Here is a 26,266-nt window from a genome sequence, read left to right on the forward strand (position 1 = left end):
ATGGTTTACACAATTACACTTGACCCTCTAGCACTGCACCATTTTATCTTACTGCTAGAAGCAGGTGGGCAATTATACAAAAGAATTTGAAATACAAAAGTCTTGTGGACAGGAGACTTGCTGGAGCTTTTCAAGCTTCCTACTCTTGAGAAGCATTTCAGCTTTTTATTTACTGACTGAAGTGAAAAGAAGTTACAATCACTTCTCAAAAGTCAAATGGCAGCAGCATTCAGCAGAGAGCAGCTCCCCACCTTTACCTTGTTTTTATTCCCTTCATTATTATCACTCTCTAAATTACAGAATGTGGGTTTTTTTTTGTTGGGTTTTTTTTTTATTTATTTCTTCTCTCATCCTCCGAAATAGATTTTAAGCATCAATCCATTAGGAAAAGGCAATCATAGAGCTGGGAGAAGTGAGGTAGTATTGTGTGCTCAAGTGTAAACCCCCCCGCCCCCCCCTTATTTAAGTGCATCTCACATTGTAAGTGTAGAAAAGTATGCTTCTGAAAATACACATATTGATTACCTCAGAAGTGAAACTTTGGGAAGACATTTGTGTAGTCTGAATTTTTCAGCTTCATTTGGTGTGTACTTTGGCACCTGCAATGAAGTGCTTCTCCTGATGTCCATCCCACACCTACAGAGAGGTGCTCCAGACAAATGCTGAAGAAGCTGCTCAGGGCACAGTGGCTGTCAGGCAGAAGTTTTCTTTCATGAGTTGGCAGGAATTCCTTGGGCCAGACTCATGCATCCATGCTGCCCCATACTTTAACACATACAACTGTGGGACATGTGGGACATGCTTAAATGACTGGCCAAAAAGGATCTTTTCTTCTTTCAGGAAGAAAATGCACAGCTAAGGAAAATAAGGGTTCAATCTGTTTTGCTTATCAGAAAGGAAAGATGAAAAATGACTACACAATACCTACCAAGGGACTGTATTAACTGAGAACCAGCTTAATGGAAATGAATGGCTTGAAGCAGCAATATTAAAAGAACAAACAACACTGATAACCAGTGGGAAAAAATACCAACAGACACAGTGGATTTTTAATTTCTGGTGCTGTTCAGAGTTTTTATAGAAGAAACATCTGTCTGTCTAATACAAGCCACAGACACCAAAAAAACCCAAGGAAACTGGGTGACTTAAAACTGCACACCACTTTATGGATAAATTCTGCCCTTCTTTTGACAAAAACTGTTTCCAATGAACCTCTCTGGAACAGCACCCATATAGAGTGTTTCTAATACATAATTTCACAGTAATGGCCACACTGGTATCTTCCTGTCAAAGAAATCCATTAAAGTAGACACCAGCCTGACAGAACAAGAAGCTCAGAAAGAAACTAAACTTGTTAATGTAAACTACATGTACATTCTCTACAAAAACTGCCATTCTCTTGCTTCATAATTATCTTCTCCTTCAAGTCTTGTAACAGTGATTTAAAAAAAAAACTACTCAATCTTCCACACACATCTGTGACACATTTCAGATGTGTCATCCACTGTTCAAAGCAAAACTTAGTATCTCCATTTAATTACTGTACCATTTTGTGTAAAAAGGGCCTGAACTTTAAAACTCCAGTTTAGCAGGCTCAAGAAGTAAATTTAGCTGCAAAATGTAAGTTAGGTACATGCTTAAGTGCTCAGCTGAATCAGTTTTTCATAAGACTTTCCTCTGCTTCACAGCACAGTTCATGCAATAACTTGGCTGGTCACTGACAACACAGCACTTAGACATAGGAGACAACTGTTAAACAGCTTTTCCTCCTATTAGATTTTGAAATTAATCCTTTATTACTTCAAACAAGACAGTAAAAATAATAAAAATAATAAACAATCAATAATATTTTACTTTTCATAAAAATTAAAAGGATTTAAACCCAATATTATTAAAAAGCTAAACTTAAAAAACAATTTCAAGAAATACTGTATTTGCACACAGTTTTAAAGGAAGATATTACATTTTTCTTTTTGATATCAACAGGCACTCTTCATTCATCTGCAAGAAACTAGGTTAGGTCTCCATAGGCCACAGTCAGAGTTATTAAGTAAGTAAATATGCCACTGCTTTTGTGCCCTTTATTTCTTTGCTTCTTCAGTCTCCTCTGACTCTCTCTCTTGATGCTCTCTTTCCCACCTCAATTCTTTCAACTCTTGTCTGTACTTCCGTTCAATGAACCGTTTCTGATGGGCCATCTGAGGAAAGTTATCTGGCACAAAGAAAAATATTTTACGTTAATAAACAAACTGGTAACAGAGAAAGCCTCAGCTCATTTTGTTTTAAACTTTGATGTTATTAGAGGTAGGGGGAAAGAATGTTGTTCCCATTTTTACTCATTTATTTCTTATAATACATTGTAAACCAGGACTGTTTTATAAGACTTTGGTTTCTTCATGATTTCTTTACATCTGTTTCTCCTGCTACAAGGCACTGCCAAATCTAATATACTCACAAGAACAAAATATAAAATCCTGGTATAGCGACATGGCCAGGTATTACCTGGATTTTACATTCTGTTCCCTTAGCAACAGGTGGTCGATACTGAAAAATGAATGTGAAACTACTGTCAATGCTGTCAGGGATTTTTGTCTCGCTCTCACTCCAAAAAGTACGAGCCACTAGTTTCAAGCACTGCACAGATGTTTCCATTATTTTTATTATTGTTTTAGACCATGCAGAAGAAACTATATGCCCCACACTATGGCGGGGATCCTGATGAGAAAGTAATAGTGTAGCAAAATGGAATGCAGTTAAGTCTGTTCCTGAAAAAGTTAATGCTTGGCTATGTACCGGAAGGCAACTTTAGCATAGTCTAACAGCATGGATGAGTGAAGACTGCCTGAAACAGACTGGACAAGGCTGAGGTGATGGAGAAATAGCTGGGGAGATGGATGCTTCTGCTTTCAGGCATTTGTCCATCGGCTGATGTGTAGGTGCACATTAGTACTGAGAGTGTAAGAACAGCTTATGTAAGAGAACAGAATTGCTCTCACTTTAGTGCACGGCTCACAGAATGTGATGTTTTCTGCATGACCAGGGTGCTGACATCCACATGTGTCTGTGCTGTGGAGACCTGCACCCTCCAGGCAGTCAGAAAGCAAAGGGGTGGCAGAGTATGTGACAGGCTGCAGTTGGTGGTGAATCCTGCTGGGATCACACCGAGCTCTGGGATCAGCACTGGCTTCCTAATCATTCTACACTGACCTTTAAAGCCATAAATTTTGTAGATGTCTCAGCAAAGGACTGCTCTCTGTCTCGCTGGCTATTGAGAGAGAATTCAGCTGTGGCTTCTCAGGGAGGAGTACCCTGGCATCAAGCTTTTTCCTCCTTGGCACCAAGCTTTTTCCTCCTTTTTCTGGGTCCTAGGGAGCACGGATTCTCAGCTAGAGAATGTGGTGCAGAAGCCACATAAACTGCAGGAGTTTGTGGTAGAGCAGAATAACTTTCTACTGCTTTGTTTTATTGGCCAGTGAAATTTGTGCCCCTTATTATACAATACAGGAATAAAAGTTATTTACAACATCAGTTGTATTTACAACATCAGTTATTTACAACTTGAGCATAGGAGAGTATATTTATTTAAACCAGAAAGCAATCTAAACAAAAATGGTTTTAAATTGCTGTTGTTTTTAAAAACATTAGTGCTTTGTTTAATGGAGTTCTGGGATATTTTGTTGCTCACATGACCCATAAAATGAAAATCAGATGTTCAGCACTGCTTGTAACATGATTCTTTAAGAACTCAGCTTGGTAGCAACCTGTTCTAATATGTTTAGGATGATAAGAAGGAAACTCATGCAATAAATTCATCATGGCTATCATCTAAATAGATATATGAAAACTACTTTCACTTGAAGTTAACTACTTATGCATTAAAAAGCCCAACAAACAAACCAAACCAAACATCTCTACTGCACCACCATATACATAATCCAACAGGGGCCCTTAAGGGTTGTGTAACCTCTATCCCAAAAGACAATAAAAACTTGACTGGCAAGGCACAGAGAAACTAACTTGAAAGTTGGCTCTGTTTCAAATTGAAGGGCAACAGGAGCACAAATCTCTAGAGTTCTATGGTATTTAAACAAATATATATGTCAAAAGATAGCTGTGAAGTCCTTGGATTGATAAGCCATGAAACTCACAGCTCTCTTGAGTGGTGATACTGTCACAAGAAAATTCACTCAAAGAAAACTTCAGTAACATCTTGCAGATACTAAGCAGAGAAGGGAAGTTACATTTTTCTACTTGTCAAATTTACTGGTGGTGAGAAGTATATGCTTAGCAGATGGATATAAAAACATATCTGAACTACACAAATTCATTGCCTTCTGAAATATTTAAGCCCTTGAATTTCCAGATGCAGAGATAACAGATTAAAAACCTTTGACATCTGAGAAACTGCGTGTGTTTCCTTTGAATGAAATGGAAAAATGGACTTCCCATGTTCTTTTCAATAGAGAATTTCTGCTGCACAAGATGCCTGTAATCTGTTTGCTTACAGGTCACCCACACCTGGCACCTTAAGCTAACTGGCCAAAGTTATTTAATATAAGAAGCTTGCTCACACTCATTCATATCTGGGACTACATTTCAATGAAGGACTGCTCCCATGCTGGCTAAGCAGCATGTAATTTAGAGAGATGTATACATAGATCCCTGGATCTGCAGCTGATATCTTAGCCCTTCTCAACAGATAAATATTGATTTAAATTGTTGGGGATCTGCCTCTCAGATTTTAACCTAGTCTACTGATAATCTGGGATCAAGTTTTATTTTCTAAGGTTTCACTTTGTTCCTCCCCTGAATTAAAGGGTGAGACAACCTGAGCATCAGAGACTATGCAGTCTTATCCCTCTGCATGCATAAGCATGGAAAAGCTCAATGAAACTTTATTGCACAGGGTTCCCTTGAAGTTGCATCCTCTGTAGCTGATCAGCTCCCCTTAACAAATAAATACCTGTTGGGATCATATTAACTTCAACTGCTACAAAACTGTCTTGAAAGTACTAAGAGAAAAAACTGCTGCTTAGGAGGTGACAGCACTTAGCATATGTGTTCTGTTCCAAACTTATCCCCCACAAAATCTGCACCTTGCCTCACTAAAGAACTAGGAAATACACAATGAATTCTCTGTTGCCCAAATTTCTTACATTTTTCAAGTGCATCCATTGCAGCTCCCATTTCTGCTTGCTGAATACTGTGAAAGCCAAACAAAAACATGTTACATGAGATCTAAGCTGTACAGAATAAACTAAAGTTTCTGACAAAGTGAAGCACTAGTTACTCTTTTGCAATGAAACTTTTTGGATAATCAGAAGCTTGTAATTCTCAGAGTGTATGATATATCAGCCATTCCATAAATACGTGAGCAACAGTACTACAGCTCCAGTAGAGTATTTCTTAAGTTAGACCAATAACATTAGCAAAATATTCCAGTCCATTCTTCACTTAAGCATTTGCTTTTACATAAGAGAAAAAAAGCAACAAAATCACAGATGCGTGTATGTTTAAAAAAGCAATGACATTTTTATAACCAACACCAGATTTGGTAGCATAAAATGAGGTTTTTGGGGTTCATGGTTGAAGTCTTTGAACTCTTAGAATAATTCTAAAATGCCTGGAAGTAGTAACCTCAGAGGAAAAAAAATGGGTAATAGCGTGGTATTCTTAACTTGCCAGTGTAAGCTGCATAGTAATCCAACAGGAAATACCAAAATAAAGATACCATTTTCTGGAAGTTGTTCTGCACTTACTACTCCAAAAGCCACAAATAGTGCCAGCCACCTTGAAGGCAAGTTCACCAAAAAAATCTTAAGATCCAAAATTACACCAACACTGAATCCTTCAGGTATTCCTAACGCAGAGAAATTTGAAGAAGGCTCTACAGCTTTCTTTTCCTAAGGCAGACCATACAACAGTCTATCTCTACGGCTTGTTATTTTGGACACCACCACACTCTAACACCATGTGATTAATTTTTTACTATACCTTGGACCTTTACCACATCCTATTCTTTCCCCTTTGAAATAGACAGCTACTGTGTACGTCCTGGCATGAGAAGGTCCCACTGTCTGCAAGGTCCTGAAAGAAGAAATATTTTATTCAAGCAGGGAGCATTAAAACACAGAATCTGTTTGTGGCACATAGCTCACCAAGCTTTCAGTCTGGTCAATACATATAGTGCAATTAATGCAAAACATTGAGCAATGCCAGAAGGATGTCTGTGTAGATCACATTAACCCAGAGATTACCGGAAAAGTATTGATCATGCTTATTACTCCAGGCTCACTCAAGAGCACCACCTGAAAATTAAAACTATTTAACCTAAAGGCAAAAATGCAAACTGTTACATGAAGTGTTCAAACACTGTGAAAACACTTGTAATAAAGTAATAAATTATGCACAGCTGTGCAATTGCAAGTAAACACACCCATACAATTATGTGTGCACTAGAAGTTTAGTCGCTGAGAGTTTTGCAGGTAGCAAGGTTTTATAAGGAATTTGTATTAGACATGGTAGTTCTCAACACTGAATTATCACAGTACAAAGAAATTTTCCATCAGCTTTGAAAAGTTAGTTTGTCACAAAACAAACTTTCCATTTGACCTGAAGTCTAGGACATACATCAACAACCATCTAAATGGGAAAAGGTAATTCCCTAGCTGTGCAATGAATTGCTTCTTTTGCAGTTTCTTACTGCTGTCCCAAATCTCTTCCCACTTTCAGATCAAGTTCTGTCTGCTACCTTGTTTCTTTTTAGAAGGAGCACAAATTTCACATCAATTTTTAAAGTATCTAACTAAAGTACTCTCTCTCCCTGCACTGTGACATGAGCAAATAAAACCTACCCTAAATTTAAAAGCAATAGTACTGACTGCAGTGAAACAGATAACCCAAGAAAAGGAATTTAACAAGATAATAGGAAGATAACAGCAGATTACTAGGTCTGAGCTGTACTGTAAAAATCAATTTATCATTACAGCAAAACAAAACAAACATTTGGTACTTGATATTAAGTGGTTTTTACAAAAATGGGAAATTGTTTTTTATTGAATTCGCCCCCCTCACCCAAGACAAAGCCCTGAACCCTCACACAGACAGACTAAGGAGTCAGACCTGCAGTGCACTGGCTGCAGTGTTAAGGGGATGGCACTTCTCAAGGGCCGTGTGTGTCACTGTCACTGAACTGCTACGCTGCATTTGAAACCTTACTTCAGTATCTGTGACAAATGCACTTCCACCATTCTTCATACCTTTTTCATATAATAATCCCAACAAGCCTTAAATTTTCATAGTCTTTATCTCTTCTTTTGGGGCTAACATTGCACCCTTTCCTACACTAATTGAATGGATATGGATGCAATATACAGCCTAAGGTTTATTATTTATTATCTTTTTGAAGCAGCTATTACACTATTTATCAACTGGAAGAGAAAAGGGAGCGCTATGCCATCCAGCTTCAGATATCTAACTGAGGTGTACAAGTTAAAAGGTTCACTGCCCTGAGCTCTTTGTCATTGAACACGGGAACATTTGTCAGCTGAACCGCACAGCAACAACGTCCAAAACTTGTGCTGCCCTTCAGTGCCTGACTGTGGATGAGAAACAGTGCCTGTAATGGGGAGGTGTAACATAAGGCATTATTATGTTTGCTTAATAATATCAAGAAACTTCATCTGTTACTGAGAATAGAATGGAAATATCTTGACCTGATAACAAAACAGCCATTTGTTTGACTCTTTTCATTTAATACTGCCATTCCTTACATTAAAAGAAAAACAAATATAGAATTATGCCAATTAAATACACTCCAAAATAAAAACTATTTTTCCCCTTACAACTGTAAAGATAAAATGCTTAATAATTCTTCCTTGCAACGGCTTAAAACAGCTAAGCCTTAGAAAATAGCATTTTCCATCTTCAGTCAAAGAAAGATGATAGGGCCTGGATAATGACAATAAAAGCAAACTATGGGGAAAATGTAAGGTGACTGATTACATCTTCCTCCATGAACAAGGAAGTTTTATAAGTAGCTGGTATCCATAAGAAGCCTGTTCTTACTTGTAAAGAGGAATGTCCGGCTCTTTTCCTTCTGTCCTGAGAGTCAAGCAGCACTGCTGAAGCTGAGATTTAGGATCATTCCAATCCTGATTTAATATAAACTCCTGTAGGAAGTCCACAAAGATGCTTTTATGATTGAGAGATTGTAGTAAAAGTTTCAAATGCTACCCGTGTGTTAAAACACAGTGGCAGGAAAGTAGGAAACTGACTGGCCTTACCTTTAGCCGTGGAAAAAAGCAAACATTCATGAAAGTGTGAACGTATTCCAAATCTTTATCAATGTAAAGGGCAGCAATAAAAGCTGGGGGGAAAAAAAGGTACTGTCACTCCTCCAAGAAGAGCATTACTGGCTTGCACTTTTAGAAACAAGTATCTCTGAGTACTTTAAAGCCATATTCAATTACGTTTCAGAGTAGTAATCTGATAAGGGTTTTATCCTGCATACTTGGGAAAAAAAAATCAAGTTGACCAAGAGATTAAGTGATTTACCCAAATCCACACAGTAATTTAAAGTGCTAGAAACAACACTCTGCTCCTAATCTCACATTTTAACCAGAAGACCATGAACACTTACAAATAAATCACTACTGGGTACCATAAAATAATTTTATATAAATCATTCCTATTTGTGTGCTATTTTCTTTTGTTTACAGGATTTTGCAAAAGCCAAGTGGTCTGAATAGCTTCTAAAATACATCAAAATATACAAGATGGGGATTAACTTTCTTTGCAGAACATTTATCACTATTTCCAGTTCATAGGAAAGAAGGTAGCACAAACTTCCAAAAAACAACTAAAAATAATTTAATTTCCATGTGGCCTTTCCTCTTGTGGAGTGACCACTTTAAAACCTTCTCAAATGCAGATAATGAACCACAGAAATATCCACCTACTGAAGGAACTAATGGTCTTCCAACAGAGTCAAGAACATACTAATTAAACACTAAAACTGCTGTTAAATAGCTCAACTCAGAGTATAAGGTTTAACTTTGAAGACATGATTTTTGACCTGGTCATCCCAACCCCTCAATTTCTAAGCCTTCAACTTTCTATCTGCAATTCTGCCTCCTTCATGCTTTTATACAGACCTCAATATCTAGGCTAGTCTTCAGAAATCTGGCTTTCAGAGGTATAGGCATAATTCATTTGGAAATCTGAACATACATTTTTAATAGCAATTTAGGGGATTTCTAATGGCTTTCTTAAACAAGCCCCAAGGAAAAGGAAGTCATTAAGTACTACGTTATTATAACCAAATTAACTCACATTCTAAGAGATCAGCCAAAGTCTTAGTTCGAAGAGTTACAGGTCTTTTTGTCTTGTCATTAGTGATGGCAAATTCTTGCATGCCCAGCTCTTCTGCCACCTTGGCCTGTGTCCTGTTGTTCACCAAAGAACTTCTCAACAGCTGCAAAAGAAAGAAGTTCCATTCCATAGTAATAATTACCAATAACAAACTACAAAACCTAGGAGAGCTGGAAAGAAAAGGTTATTTTTATCCTTGAGGTTTCTCACTTCTCTCAGTTTACTGACATTTTGATTCAGGACATCTTAAGTGATTTATATAGAGACACACTGTCACTCTTTCTGTTGGTGACTTTTCTTTCTGTTTCAATTCTTCTCACCAATCTTTACTTATTCTATGGACACAATCTTATTCTATTTTTCACTTTTGCTTGCTTTTTTGCTTTAAATGGAACAGCATTAAAGAAGTTACAGCTACTATAGGACACCTTACTTCTATATATATGTCATGCATTTAAAATGCTTGTGAGCTTCCTTGCAATTATGTACCATCTCTTCATGAGTTCTGTACTTTCTTGGCTAATCTGCAGTTTTCTATTTAAGTAATACACAATTGTATACATTTTCCCACATAAAGTGTAAGTAAACAATATTCTGGAGTCCATGGAACAGTCCCCAGTGTCCATCAAATAATAAATTAATATGGGATGACTGAAACAAATACACATTAAAGCAAGCTAGTTCAGTGTTTCAGAATGAGCAGATGAGGAAGCTGTTCCATTCCTTTGGCCAGAGAAAATAATTACGGAGATGGACAGCCCGTATGCACCATTTGCTCTGCTAGAAGGCAGCACTGCTGAGCCAATGCATGCCAGACACAGATCTGCCCTAACATGTTCCACATATGACAATACAGGATGTCAAGGATGTGTCATGAAAATACTTAACCTTGGCTTCAGACACATTACTTAAACATAGAGCTCTAACAAAGACACAACGCTCCTGCACAGCTTAAAGGAGTATTTTGGAATTTTAGGGAGAATTTCTGAACCTTTAGAGAGGTCAGCGTTTTTCCTGCTTATTTTTTGCTTTAAATGGAACAGCATTAAAAAAGTTACAGCTACTATAGGAGGTAGGAATGAGAAGTAAAGAAAGTCTCTCTTTTCCACAGTTTATGTGCAAGCTAGAGCTGAGATGCTGCACACACATTTTTTCCTTTTTTTGTCTTCCATATCACATTTGCTCAGCTTATTAAATAATAGTTATATGCTACCTGGCTCCAGCATGTCAACTGAGCTTATGAAAAATCAAGATTTATTTGCTGCACTTGATACTTCATCTCTCACAACAGATAAACAAAGAACAGTATGTTCATAATTTGTTTGTCAATGATGTATGAAGCAGATACTCATAACCCGATCTTCGTAAACTAGGCAAACTGTAGATAGTATTATTACCTATGTCCCTAACCTTTCTTTAAACTCATTTACTACTTGTTCCTTTTCAAAATTCTTTCCTTTTACGTCCTTAAGATAAATAAAATAAACTATATTTTCCCCAACAATATCCTAAGTACAGTACCCTAATATGTAACCTATGAGAAAGAAGTGCAGTGTCCCATGACAAAAAGTCTGTTTCTTGTATGAGGAAAAGAAGGATTTATTTTGTTTTCTTTACAGACTATCTATTTTGATGGGATCCATAATCATGATTGGTAGTATCATAAAACAAAAGAGCAACATATACACTACCCAGTGAACTAGAGATAGAAAAAAAACCCCAGTTATCCTCTTAGCACTGTGGTTATCAATTCACTCTGTACTAGAATTCGCCTCCTCTACAAGCGTGACTGGGCAAGAAACTCAATTCCTCTTAATGATACAGAGAAGGCACAGTCCCTGTGCAGCAGCTTTTTTTTGGAGTTAGTCTCTACACTGGTAACAGCCTTCATCACTGCAGATGCTGTGACACATGATATGCTCAACTGGAGCTTGACTTCAATTACAAAGCAGTTTTTTCCTAATTCTTCCATCTTCACCCAACATATCACTACTCACTGGTTATGTATCCATAACCCAGTACTGGAGAAGCTGTATCTTCCAACAGCCAAAAAAATGTCAACTTCTTTTCTGGTATGTTATTTGGCCACCCCCAAGTATGGAGATGAGACTATGTTCTCCTTTCTTTTTCTTTAGTATAGTTATTTTACAGACATCTCTCCACAAGCAGTTATTTCACACTGGGAAGCCACTGCATTGCATTCAAGTAGAATCCTTGACCAAAACTGCCCTCAACACACCAGTTAAACATTTAGTTGATGCTCTATTACTACTTCAAATTTAAGTATGTTCCCAGATGACAGGAGAAAGAGCTTAGTGTTTGCTGTTTCTCTTCAGATTCCCCTTTATCAGTTTCCTTTCTCAGATGTCTCATTTCATTTGTCATCAAATTTAAAAACATTTTAAGATAATTTTCTTTTTCTCTACACATAAACACATCTCCAGAGTTCATATTTTATTTTAGGCATTGCCTGCTTCTTCATATTTTTATGCATTTTCAGCATCCGCTCCACTCTAACTTTGCAGTTTTGCCTAAAAAACTGCAGTGTGCAACTTGTACTTTCCAACTCATTAATCATTACATTAAGCAACAAAAAAAGACATTCTAATCATAGTTCTGAGCATTTACACCCATTAACAGCAACATCCCCTATCCTTCTGGCCAAGCAGTTCTTGCAAGAGTTGTAAGACCATGGATGCCTTTATTCTTAAAAATGTAGAAAGCAAAAAACCCCACCGGGCCTTATATCCTGTCTCCTCAGTGGTGCAGAAGAATCCATAGAAATATAACTGAAACTTAAGAAATGGTGAAAAAAACTGCAAGTAACTTTTAGTCACAACATGTACTTTTTTTTCTCTCTTGTAAGAAGCTTTAGTCCAAAAGATTCAAGAATCATATTCCTGATAACACATTGCCTGCTAGAGACTTAGCATTGTCATCCCTTTATTGATCTGGGGAAACCACTCTAAAATTAGGCTACTTCCTAACTTTAACTAGAAAACTTGACTCACATTCTTGATACATGTATTGCTTTGCTGATCAAGTAAACCAAGAAAATTTAGTAAGCCCAAGAAAATTCATTACTTCCAAACAAAGACACAATTCTCTAGCTGCAGAGCTAAATGCATCAATCAGGAAAAAACTACTCATACTATCACACTGTGTTTAAAGTACTCTAAACTGTTGAAAGGTCCCCAAACTTAGTTGCCCAAAGCCCAGGTAAGAGAGGTTAAAAAGCTATAGCAGTCAATAGGTGACTATAACTATAATAAAATTAAATTTACAAGCTACGTCAGGAAGTCCAGATTGAAGACAAGAGGAAAACCAGACCAAAATAAATTGTAAAAACTTTTATCGGGATGCATAACCCTGCCTGTATGCATGTTCAACAGACTAGAAGTCAGGAATAAAAAAAGTCACATGATACATCTATTTAAATAAATGGCTTAAGACACCCATCTTTAAACAAGAACTAGTCTTAGCCCTCAATTTCATCGCAAAAATCTTTAAGATTTTTGATCCATTTCACAGACTGAACAGAAGTTATTGCAGTGGGCTCATAAATCACCATTTTCTATTCATTGCAGTGCTCATGACTTACAATTAACAAAGCCTTATTAAGACCAGTGGTTGCTGAGGCTTCTTTTATTAATCAAACTCAGAACAATTCACTAGCTGTTCCAATAATTTCCGTCTCCATCCCACTCTTGCTCTTATGGAGAATATGATTGATGGCAGTCTCACCGTTAAGTGCCCTTCATGATGATCAGGGAAATGTATGAATAAATACTCTGTGGCTACCAACTGCATTATGGAGTCACCCAGGAATTCCATCCTCTGGTTGTGGCCTCTGAAAAATGAGACATCAATGCAGCAAAATCAATAAGCACTCATGAGGAAAAAACCAAAACCAGCATGCACACACAAATTAAAATGAAGAGTGATCTGAAAGTGAGCCTTGCTCATTTCCAAACACATTTAAGTCAATTTTTCAGTGTTAATCAGGTGAGATGAAAACACAGCTCATTACTGTAGTGACACAAACTTACAGGCAAAAGGCAAATCAGGATAGCTACAAATAAATGTAATCATTAGATTACAGATCACAGGCTAAATGTAGGAGAAGAGTAGTTAACATCAAATCTGTATTGGGATAAGATCTCTAGCTTAAACTTGCTTTAACAAAATGAATTGATGAATGAAATACTTCAACAGTGAAAAATTTCCATTCACAAGAAAGAAAAGGATCAGGGTTTAAATTCATACAAGATCCTGGAGAGGGTAAGCATTGATATGAAGTTTAACAAAGCCAAGTACCAGATTCTATGTTTGGGTTAGCCCCAGTTGTGTGTATAAAGTGGGGAATGAGACATTGGAGAGCAGCACTGTGGAAATGGACCTGGGGGTCCTGGTCAATGGCAAGTTGAACGTGAGCCAGCAGTGCCCTGGCAGCCAGGAGGGCCAAGCATGTCCTGGGGGCACCAGGCACAGGATGGCCAGGCAGGCAAGGGAGGGGATTGTCCCACTCTGCTTTGAGCTGGGGTGGCCTCACCTCAAATGCTGGGGACAGTTTGGGTGCCACAATATAAAGACAACATTAAGCTGTTAGAGTGTCCAAAGGTGAGCAACTGTGATGGTGAAAGGTCTTGAGGGGAAGCATAGGAGGAGCAGCTGAGGTCACCTCGTTCAGCCTCGAGGGGACTGAGGGGAGGCTTCACTGCAGAGGGGAATGGAGGGGCAGATGCCAATCTCTTCACTTTCATGACCAGAGACAGGGCTCAAGGAAACAGCATGGAGCTGAGTCAGGAGAGGTTTAGGTTGGATATCAGGAAGAGGTTTTTCACCCAGAGAGTGGTTTAACACTGGAAAGGCTCCCCAGGGAAGTGGTCACAGCACCAAGCCTGACAGAGTTCAGAATTGTGTGGACAACACTCTCAGGCACATGGTGTAATGCCTGGGGTGTTCTATGCAGGGTCAGGAGTTAGACCTGATGATCCTGATGGGTCCCTTCCAACCCAGCATATTCTATAACACTGTTTGCTTGAAAACAGGGCCTGGAAGCTTTGCAAGCAACAGAACACAGGTGCTGTGCTTGGACCAAAGAGCGTAATTTTACTTCTTTTCTCTGACCAAATGTACCTCCAAGTATATTTTGCTACAGTCTCAGGAGTGATGTACAAATATCAGTCACACAGAAAGCTCAAAATAAACACCAGAATAGGTCTCTAACAGCTTTTAAAGTCTTTCCCAAGGTATTTGCTACTTACTGCTGTGAGAGGTGGCATACTAAGCCAGGAGGGCTTGTGAACATAGCTGCTCTATTCCAGGAAATAAATGCAATGTAGTGTGCTTACAAACTAGGCAATCTGGCATACTCTAACAGAAGGGCCAACAGAGCTCCATGAGGACTCTTGCTATGTACTCACAGAGTCAGATGGTTAAAGCCTACTGTCCTCAGAGTGAATGCACGTGCTAGAAGTCGAACATGAGTAAAGATGACTCCAATTGCTTCCTCAAACTCTGTAAGCTTTTGAAGAACCGGAGAGGTCTCAATGAGCTGCCTGTCAGTATTGGACTCCTGTAGCTGCAAGAAAAAATGAAGTGTAAGTAATGACAAACTCAGACTGCTGCAGAAATTTTCAGAGAAAAGCAAGCCTTCTCTAAATCAAGGGCAAAGAATACAATGAACAGGTTTTGTGGACAGCTGAACTGAGAAAACCAAGTTTGCTCTGCCTTATTAACTACCACTCAAGGAAGATATGAGCTCTGATGTATGCTTTTTTAACAGCTAAGGCACTTAGACACATCACTTGCACATGCAAGTGTATCATGCTACAATGTTTGTATTATGCTACAATGCATCCACATTATGCAAATGTGGATGCATTGTAGCATAATACAAACTTTCACAAAAGATGTACAATTGTCTATTTCTGCATTTTCTAACATTATCATATTGTTTGCAACTGAGCAACAGATTAAAAAATTATTAGAATAAGGCTGGTACACTGACAGCATGCCAAGATGAGATAAAGCCCAAATCAATTTCTCCCACCTTCCTTAAGTATCAAAAAATCAAGAATAAATACTTTAAATATGAAATTCAAAAGGGCACACTAACACAAGAAAATTAAAATTATTGCTTTGGGTCAATATCTTTTATCAGTTTCTTGTCTAATGTCCTTACTGTGATGGCACTGTTAAATGCCTTTGTGGAGCTGGGAAATGGCTTAAGCATTTCCTCCACCTATTCTGAGCATCTCTTTGGTACAGTAATGCCTTAGAGGAAGAATTATCCAGAAGAGGAAGCCTAAAAGAAAAGTAAGAATAACCACAGCTTTTTAAACTGTCATTGAGATAATTTTTGTTTTCTACCCCTTTTCTATTAATTGATTACATTCAATTTTTCTGTTTTCTGTACAGAGCATTCAGTTCACAATTTCATAGAGCTACATACCCTTGCACCAAAAATCCACACCTGGGTGATAACTGTGATTTTGGAGTTCAGCTGCATGTGGAGCAGAGACTGCTTTTTGCTTACTCATGCACAGCCCTTTCTATTCACCTACACAGAATTTCTTCTGCCTTTTTAAACTCCACAGTGAGTCACCCTCGCATTCTCACAACCAGAGTGCAATTCTTCGGTCTGCTGTTGTCCTGCTACCTGAAATAATTTGGTACTGTCAGCAAACTGCTCATCCTCTTCCCTAGGCTGTCAATGAGAACAGCCTGTACTTTAGCAAAGATCCCAAGGGAAATCTGCCAGTGATCACCATTCCTTGCAAGATGTGGTCATTTCACTCCTGTTCTCCATTTCTTTTGTTTCAGCCATCCCTTTTAATCTGGTAGGGATTGACATTTTTCATTAGAGTTGTTTTTTTTAATTGCTTCTTAAAAAAAAGATAAAATTTTCAAAGTCTTTCCTGATTGTCTTTCCAACAGCCTCTCAGGAAAGCCAGCAGACAGTATCACCTGCATTATCACATGCGGTTTTGTCTCCTAAAACTTCCCATACATCTGTGAGGCAGGACTTGTCTTTACATGCTGACTCCTTCTAGAGTCCATATGTATCCAGATGACCACTAATTATTTTTTAGAACTATTTCTATAGACTTAGCTACTGCCAAATACACCAAAATAAAGATCTGTAACTCTGTTATCTTATCCAGTGCTTTTTTTTTATTGATTGGGATCTTATTTGTCATATTGTTACAGTGATTTTTAGTAATTTTTTAAAAAGCAATTTTTCAGGCTAGCTGTGTCAAAAGGCCAGCCTGAGCTGCCTGTGTTTCACCTACTGGCAAAACCTCCTAGGATAGTTTTGGAATGTGGAAGAAAACAATTTTCATCACACAAGTCAAGGCAGTAGCAAGAAATTGTAAGCTAACTACACTGACTGTTGCGAATTTCTAAGCAGAATCCAAGTCTTCTTTGTGAAAACAGGGATGAAAAGATTAAAATAAAGTAAGAGCAAAGAAAGAAATTCAGAGTAAGAACAATATTCTTTCGAGCTGCATGTGCCACCACACAGAGCAGCTAGTGCTGAATCTCAAAATGTTATCTTCTATTAAAAGTATTTTGTATTTATATTCAGAGGGATGTGGTTGTAAAAATTCCTCACATGCACTGATTTGTTGATGAAGATTTTGTCTGTGCATTCACTGCTCTTCTTGCAGCACTCTTGCACTGAAGACAAGGAGTGACAGTGCAGAGAGGCTCTGAGACTTGCTCTATGTCTGCCCAAGAATTCAGTACGGGAGAATGGACTCAGACATCAATCTCCCAACTTCAAGCCTCATAAACCCACAGCTCGTGAACTTGTATCCTTCAATACATGGAGGACAAGTTAGCCTCCAGACACCTTCATAATTTTAGTGTTTACATGGTATTAGAATTACTGGAATCACTGAAACAACCACACTATCATTGCATGGGCATGCACACACAAAATCAAAATAGAATCAAATCAAAACTTTTATGGCATACAATTAATGTGCCTTCCTACTATTAAAGTTTCAGTCCTAATTTCAGGTTAAGAAAATATGTTCATTGATTGTTTTTGCACCCTCTCCCTCCAGCTTCCAACTTAGAGAAGACAAACAAGAAGCTGTCAAAACATTACCCCTCGTTTGATTTACTGTATAGTCACAGTTATACAACAAACATGAGCAAAGGAAAGGTGAATGATTAATTCTGAGAGAGGCAAAAACTCACTACTTATTTATAAAAACCAACCAAACAAATCACAAACCAAACACAAAGGAAAACATATATATATTCCTCTGGCTACTCTTTAGCACAATTTCTGAGATGTCATCACAATGGAGACCTATGGAAAAGCATCCTTGAAAATAAAACAGAACTGTGAAATTTATTACAGAAAGGGATACACTTACTTGGAGTGGGTGTAGTGGATAATTAAGCCATACATCCCGCAGGTCCTGCAAACATTGAGAGATGCCTTTAATGCTCAAGGGAGTCATTTAACAAATTCCACAGTACTAAATAAAATGTCATTACTTGAAATACTGAACTATTTCAGATGCTGACTCTGCTTATTGCAAATTCAATAGTGCTGGCAAACTAATTTTTAAAATCGTGTATTTGCTGTTCAAACTGCCTGTAGTTCTCCCAATTAGCTTATGTCAAAGAGGTGGAAAAATCCTTGAACCACATAAAAAGTGGTTAAAGGAAGAAAAAAATTTGTTTAAGCCTCAGGACTAACTTTATTTGCAAGCACTCCTCAGTAGCAAATTTGACTTCTCCAAAGGAAAGGACTGAAAAGAAAAAAAAACCCACTTATTTTCTTCTGTTTCATAAAGGCTTCCTTCACTACAGCCAACGAGCAAAAAAAAAAAAAAGTGAATTACAATAGACTTCCAAACACTTTTATTTCTAATAAGCTTTGTCATTTCAGAGTCTTAAAGAAAGGAAAATATACAATTCATCTCTCACCACTGCCACATGTGCTGTCCCAGCAGTGGGTACTTTCCTTCACCTTTATACAGCACATGTTCTAACTAACAACCATCTAAGATACAGCTTGATCTATTCTTGCACACTGTAATTGTGCAATTGGGTAAATGTTAAATGAAACACTGTCCTTTATTCTTTTTTTTAACCCCAAATATATGTTTAAAGCTTTTAAATCATCCTAGGGTAGGATGATTTAATTGAAGAAACAGAATAGTTGTTTAACATGTGCATCATTCCCTCAGACCCTGATGCCTGGATCTGCAGCATCCATTTATGTTTTCAGAACATTCCACTTTGAATGGAAGCTGTCAGTTTTCCCACACCAGCCATCCTTCCCTACCCAAGCCAAGCAACCTAATGCACATCTGAGAAAACACCATAATTTTTTTGCCTGGATCAGTACAGCTTGCTGTCCTAATGCAATTTCTAGGAACTGCATAAAACAGTATTTCTGTTCATTTCTAATCCTTAAGTAAAACAATGGACAGGAAAGTACATCAAGTTATTTTTGAACTGGAAATCCAACCATGTAAGTACATAAATACCTTTTCATTGAAGAGCAAACGTCCAAATAATTGTTTTGCTTCTTCTAGGCTTCCCTCCAGATACACAGCTCCTGCATGAGGGGACCAATATGTCAAAGGTCAATAATGCAATTAGTACGTAGAAAATTACTAAGCATGAGAAAGTCAAAGATCTTGGACTTCTTCATCTTCAATATTAATTTTTAAAAGCATGCTTTCTGTAGCAACACCTATTTTTTAGAGGAATTTAAAGCATCAGCATAAATCAACAGTCATAAAGTGCAAAGAAAAACCTGAAATAATTATATCAGTGATAGAAAATGATAAATCCATTCATTTTCTTTGCAGTGACTAGTACAGGGATAGGTTTTCCATTTTTGCTGAACACAGGGTTGATATAACAGATGTTTTTGTTATTGCTGAGTAGGGCTCACACAGAGTCAAGGCCTTTTCTTTTGGTTCTGCCACAGTATTGGCAGTATTGGAGAGGAGACCAAGGGGTGCTTGGGATGCTGGGAGGAGACACAGTCAGGACAGGACCCAAAATGACCAAAGGGATATTCCAGACTGTATGACATCATGCTCAGTATATGAATTGCAGGGAAGAAGGAGGAAAGGGGTATACTGGGAGTGACAGTATTTGTCTTCCCAAGTCACCATTAAGTGAGACAGGGCCCGCTTTCCTGGAGATGGCTGAACAGCTGCCTGCCCATGAGAAGAAGTGAAATGATTTCTTGTTTTGCTTTGCTTCTTTGCACACCTTTCCCTATGAAACTGTCTTTATCTCAGCCCATGACTTTTCCAGCTTTTACCCTTCTGATTCTCTCCTCAATCTCACTGGTGGAGGAGTGAGCAAGTGGCTGTGTGGGGCTTGGCTGTTGGCTGGGGATAAACCACAACAACATTTGCAGATAGGGAAATCAATGAAATACATTTCAGTAACTAGCAAACAATTACCATTTATTCTATTATACTTCCAATGAGATTACACTCTGCATATAAACGATGTGTCAAGACTATTGTAAAGCTCAAGGTCTTCCTTTAGCTTCCTTCCTTATTGGCATCACAATAATTTATTGTCTGAACTGGAAAGGGCATCTCTGCTTGTCTCAGTTTCTGAAGATTATGTTTTGGTTTCTTTTAAACTTCACACACAGCCCTCACTAGCTCTCTCTCCACATTTCTATCATTAACAAGCACTGAAAAACTTGTGTTAACATATTATAATATATCTTATATCCTCTGTATCTGAACAGAGGATAACAGATCTGAACAAAACAGAGATCTGAACAAAATTCTTATATTTAGTATCAACATTTCATCCTCTAGTAACATTTTACATGAGAACTTCTGAAAATCTCAAACTTGCTATTGTAAGCATAAAACCAAATGGAATACACAGCTGCATCAAGAACACACAGACAGGGAGTACATGCTCCCACATTCAGGAAGAATATGATTTGCCTTGCCTTTCCCTTCCCCTTTGATTCCTGACTAGGTCAACTATTTTCTTTGGACTCTTCAAAGAAAAGTTTGGGGTTTTATAAGACTAATCTTGAAGAGGCAAATTATGAGAGCACAAAATTTTAAACAATTCCTAAGCAGCCTGCTCATACTTCTGTTTCTTATGTTCATCACAGGGACTTTGTGATGAAGTACAAGACTTTGTAGAAGAGCCTCAAGTAGAAGCTCCAGACCCTACATATACTTTTATAGTCCCTTAACAAGCTCCCAGATTTTAGCTACAGCACTGACAAAATCTTATTGCTCAATTAACTTGCTGAACAGCTTTGTATTGGAGGTTAAACAGCAAGCCTGCTCTCTCAGCAAATCTCAATGCTTGCCAAATAGTTCTCATCACTACATCCTAGACAAGCTGAAGCCTATGAACAAAGACACAGATACATATCTAGCATTCCTCCTGTTTGCTTTTTATTTTTAAATTAAAGATCAAAGCGTTCATGGAAAGCAAAACAGAGTTAAAAAGAAAACTCTTATTTCTTGATAAGAGGAAATGCAATCTGGCCCAAGGCAGAATGCACAGAACTACTGACATCTAAGCCAACTATGATCTATTCTTCAAAGCAGGACAAAATGCTTTAGGAGCTCATGTAGTACATAAAGACCTGCATCAGGGCTAAACCATTCCCATAGCTACAAACTTGTACAGTACATCTCAATGAATACTAAGTCAACCCAGTGAGACTAACTTGCTTTGTGTACTCAAACATGTAAAGTTTCATAAAAATATGCTATTTAAAATAGAGCTTGTGTAGATGTAATCAATGAGATTTTCACCCTCCTGGCTTGGTAACTGTGGTCAGGCCCTGATTTCCTCTGCAATACAAACCTATAGACCAGTGCAGCCAGTCATAATCAGCATCTTAGAGCCCAACAGCAAATTTGACACAACTCTCCTTCACCCTCAGTTAGAGGGTAGCTTTATTACATCAGCCATGGCATATTGTCATGCTTTTTACCTGCAAGAAAAATGCCAAGACGAAAAGGTATTTACTTTGCAAATTCACAAAAGGCTAGCAGGGCACAGCGGAAGTTGTCTGGTGACTCAGCTGGGAGTGCCTGATGCATTCAGAAGGCAAGCTGCAATTTAAAATTCAGGGCTGAGGTTGCAGGTCTGTTCAAGCACTACTGGAAGCAGTGAAGCTGCTTATCTTCTGCCAGGCCATGGTCACTGAACTGCTCCCCTCAGACAGGGGGCAGGTGTCAGGCCATGTTGACACAGGAGAGGTGAAGTTCTGCAGTGACATGAAACAGCTCCACCTTCAGTGTGTGGGAGCCAGGATACGGAAGATGAGACTTTCATAGTTGTACTACACACTCATTGTGTTTATACATGTGGCATATGTGCAGGAGTGGGGAAGGGACAAAGATGATGCAAGAAGCTTTACTATTGCCTACTCCTACTAGCACTACTCAACTACATCTCCTCCATCACAGACAACACAGCACACAGACATGTATAAAATGTACCTGCCTGCACACACAAATGCAAACACATTACCTATTAGGGCTTCAAAGCAGTTGGCCATGGCATGGCGGAGATCTGACTCCCTGCAAAGGTCTGGACCATGAGCATAGAGCATGAATCGTTCTAGCTCCAGCTTCTGCAAAATATGTAGAAAGAGTTAAAACTTAAGAGCATGGCTTTAGAAATACAGGAGTACCAGTTTAGTCACTGAAGTTCAATTACAATGCCATCATGCAGCTACTAGGTTTGAAGGAACTATGAAGCTTTTCTCTATAATTTCAGTTTAGACACAGGCTAAAATTAAAAAATTTCCTTTGTTTATCAGAGGTAAACAACTGGAGTGTGATACCATTTAAAAACTAGAATTATCAAACCAAAAGCAGCTAAGCATAACAGTGAGGAATAGGAATTCCGGTGGACACAATCCACTGAACATCTGTTTTTTTCTTCTAAGACCATAAACAGGTGATAGCCTCTGGGCACTGCAAGAAAAGGTTCATATTTTAATCTGCAGTGCCACCTAGCTTCCTCCTTCCTTTCAAAAGTGCATCATTAACTCTCATCTGTTGCTTGAACTATAGTTCTGCTTCCCAGTCAAAATCTCAGACAGTAAGCCAGATATTTTCTATAATATATGATAATTCTGCTATAGAAATGCAGGCCAGAACTGCTAGATTCTCTGTATATATTCGTCTTTTTGACACAAAACCATTATTGGAATTTTTAAGGAAGGGATTTATGCATCTTGCGAGGTTTGTATGAGAACAGGCTCTTCCCAGCTGGGTGTAAGTTGCTACTGATTAATTTCCTGTTAACTTTTAACTTCATCCTCCCAGAGTATATTTAAGAGGTAAAGCTGGAGACTGAGTTGTTTGAGATGCATGGTTTAGACATGTTTCAATTGCCAAAAAGAGATTTCCATTTTCCATGAATGGCAGCCTCTTCACTGCTCCAGAACACTGTGAATTACGACTGACAGTGTTCCATCATGCTTTATAATGCACAGTTGAGCACTTCCTAGAGTCAACGTAAGAGTAGAGTATTAATTGTTTTATATAAAATTTCAACTTCTTATACTCATCATTTGTTTCTTAGTTATGAATAGAATTACACAAGTTCAAGACACATTGAGAGGCTGAGAGTTATATTAAGTGAACTGAATGCAACATGACACTACAGGGGATGAAACCAGGAACATCATGTAAGACACATGAGAGGAAAACTGGGAATATACAGATATCTAATATTTATAGCTGCATCTACAGTTTTTAAAATACTGTAATAAAAATTTTCAAAAATTGTCCTTGTACAATGATAAAGGCTGTGAACAGACTTGAAGAATATACGAGCTGTCTTGATGCAGGTTTAAAAATAGCATAACTAATTCAAATGTCAGGCAATACCATATTTGTAAACAAGGTCCTGATATGAAAAGTTTCAATCAATTCATGCTTATCTAAATTAATAAAGAAAGACGTGGCAGAAAATTATTGTGTTCACAGCCTACCCTATGCCTCTCCTGAGAGCTGAGGAAAAAAATGGTATGTTAAAAATCCTGCAGTTTTTGCCAAAATCCCAAGATTAGATAAGCTTGTTTGGGGCACTGTGTGATTACAGAGAGGAAAGCTTAAAAGTGCAACTTGAAAACCACAGCAGACAGTGTGTGCACATGTGTGGCATAATCAATTATATCAGTAAGTCTCAGACTGTTTCTTATAAAAAAAAGCTAACAAAATCAATAATGAATAAGTGAATACCTACCTATTTATGAATAGATTGAATCAAATTTCTGTATCATAATACCACACACCAATAGCATATATAGAAATACAAAAAGCTCTGTCATTCACAGAACTAAATTAAATAAAATTATAAGGCATCCTAACTTTTCCTAGGAGGGAACACAACTCTTCTCCAAAACCCTGTTTAATATACTGCTGACTACTCTGAGAGTCTACAGTGGACCTGAAAATGATTGCATAGGTTATTGAGCAGATGACATTTTTCCCCCCATATTTTCTACCTCCTGTTTTCATGTTCTCCCTATATACTCTATTGGAAAGTTCTCTTATAAACAACTTCTTCACTGAAGTTCTACTGTCAACCTCATTACTTGTACAAATTAAAGGCAAGTATAGGCACACCTTCAACAAAGGCTAAAAACTTACCTTTATGCCTGCAAAAATCACTTTTCCCAAAATCATGCTTTGGAGAAAACACTAAGTTCTCCTTTATCTTTAAAATCTACTTTCAAACTGAAAAGGGTTCCTGCACCCCCAATCTTGTACACAAAACACAGCAAAAAAGTGATGTTCAAAGCAGGCAGCTCCCTCAAGAAACAGTCCAGGCACTCATAGTATTCTACCCATGGATGTCAGACACAGAGAGCTGTACCTTAGCCAGCATGGCCAGGTGTTGGTTCTGTACGATGGCAGTGCGGTACGTAGCTAATCCTCCTTCCTCCAGAGTGGGAAACAGGTAGTATAAGTGGACACTGGCAAAAGAAAAAGCAAACCAGATTCTGTTAGCATTTGATTAAAGATGAACCACATACACCTGTAGAGAACTGTGCCCTTCCCTCAGACCCTAGTGGGTAATATGGGTCCCTTCCCAAAGTGGAACTCAGCTTGAAGTATGGTAAAGATACAAACATTCAAACAATGCCCAATCTGACCAGATAGCATTGGCAGCAGAGCAGGAAGAGCACTGCTTCTCTGCCGGACAGCACATAGTTCCTAAATCCCCATCCCAGCCTCCAGTTCCCTCATCTCAGGTTTCTGTCTATCAGCAGCAGCAGAAGGTTCAGCACAGCTGACACCTAGAGGATGCTGAGGAATGAAGCACAAGGGAAGCCTCAGCCTTGAGAACCGTGCTGCTGTGGGTACACAGTGCTTTCAGGTGATGCTGCTGCCAACAGGGTATCTATCTGTTTATACATGTTTCTTAAAGCACTTTAACAGATGCTAATGGAAACAAAGAACAGAACTCAACAGCCTGGATTTATCAAATGTGTGAAGTCATTTTTCCACAAACAAGAAAAAAAAAAAAAGAAAGTAAAAATCACAGGCTTTTAACATCCTTTAATGCTATTTGTCATCATGCTAGCAAGGCACTTCATAAAACAGAAACAAAACAAAACAAATAATTCACTGATCCCATCAAGATCTGAGTAACGAATAACTGATTTTGGATACCTTCATGACTATCTAATGCATGTCAAAAAAAGTTAACACATAGAGGATTTCAACATTCCCCAATTAAGGCACTGTATGGAACTAATTATTAAAATATTTTATTAAGCCAGTACACAAGGAGAAAAATGCAGATGGATGCAAGATTATTTAAGGACAAAAACTGCTATAAAACTTAGAGGCAATCCAATCAAGCATCGTAATTCACAACAGCAGACACCTGAAGTTGAGATAGGCAGAAAAAGAAAATCATACTTAAATAGGTGTTACATGCTCCATTGAACAAAAATGGAGCTCATTTTTTTTCTGAATCGAGACAAAAGTTAGCTTAGAAGGTGAACTGATGGTTGATGAACAATGACAATGAAAAATGCAAGACATTTTAATCAGCAAGTCTTCCATCTTATCAGCCTGTACTGTTGTATGAGAGAAAAGGCCATGAGTTTTAAGGGCAGTGGAGACCTTTACAGGCTAATAGTTTTTAATATCATGTAGCTAATGGCTAGTAGAGAACAGAGATATAAAGGAAGCTTTGTTGTTCATGTAACAAACTGGCTTAAAGAGCAAATTAGCAGTAAACAAGACTACATCTCTATTAAAAACAGTAGAACAAAGCAGGTGAAAATAGATTATATTCTTTATATTGTGCAACCTGTTTGTCTCTAGTAAGGTAAGGTAGAACAATGTAGGTAATTAATAATATGTCAGTATTGTTCACTGATTTCAGAACACTCAGGCCAGAACTGGAGCAATTTTTGATGAACCATGGGTATTTTTATTACTTTTGAATAGATTGCGTTTGTGCTTAACTATTTAAGTTGTTATGGAAGCTACAGCCCTAATTACTGGAAATACAAGAAATGCAACACATTCAACATTACCCATATATGCTTCTCCCTCACAACTAGACAAAAAAGAACCCATGGAAACAAAATAGCATGCTAGGAAAAAAATCTTTCCTTTAAAAAAAGGGTATAAAGTTCAACTTGTCTATAGCTGAATAATCTCTAACCCAAATCCATTTAAAATTGCATGCCATGAAACAGAAACTCTTAACTTTTATTTTGTAATCTTTCTTGCTTTATCATGACCACTGGAAGAATTATCAAGAGAGTTGGTGTGCAGGTCTAAATATCAGGCAGGACTGCAAATACACACCATGAAAATAGACAAATATACACAATGAAAGTAGACACTGGAAAGTTCAATAAACA

General features: G+C 37.9%; 1 protein-coding gene across 4 annotated transcripts in view; it reads right to left on the reverse strand.

Moving 5' to 3' along the window:
* Window positions 1-1,017: 1,017 nt before the first annotated feature.
* DROSHA (drosha ribonuclease III) overlaps window positions 1,018-26,266 on the reverse strand; it is a 71,823-nt gene continuing 46,574 nt past the window's right edge. For all 4 annotated transcript variants that reach the window (XM_021552352.4, XM_077786109.2, XM_021552351.4 and 1 more), the window contains 12 exons: window positions 24,256-24,355; window positions 21,895-21,997; window positions 18,894-18,964; window positions 17,769-17,813; window positions 14,799-14,956; window positions 13,117-13,222; window positions 9,334-9,475; window positions 8,286-8,368; window positions 8,068-8,171; window positions 5,995-6,087; window positions 5,157-5,203; window positions 1,018-2,212 (listed from right to left, as the gene is read on the reverse strand). In XM_021552352.4, the coding sequence (XP_021408027.1) occupies window positions 2,082-2,212; window positions 5,157-5,203; window positions 5,995-6,087; window positions 8,068-8,171; window positions 8,286-8,368; window positions 9,334-9,475; window positions 13,117-13,222; window positions 14,799-14,956; window positions 17,769-17,813; window positions 18,894-18,964; window positions 21,895-21,997; window positions 24,256-24,355 (1,183 nt within the window). In that variant the 3' untranslated portion in view covers window positions 1,018-2,081. The remainder of the gene's footprint in view (window positions 2,213-5,156; window positions 5,204-5,994; window positions 6,088-8,067; window positions 8,172-8,285; window positions 8,369-9,333; window positions 9,476-13,116; window positions 13,223-14,798; window positions 14,957-17,768; window positions 17,814-18,893; window positions 18,965-21,894; window positions 21,998-24,255; window positions 24,356-26,266) is intronic.

Source organism: Lonchura striata, chromosome 2 (genome assembly GCF_050655825.1).
Source record: "Lonchura striata isolate lonStrDom1 chromosome 2, ASM5065582v1, whole genome shotgun sequence".
Taxonomy (NCBI): Eukaryota; Metazoa; Chordata; class Aves; order Passeriformes; family Estrildidae; genus Lonchura; species Lonchura striata.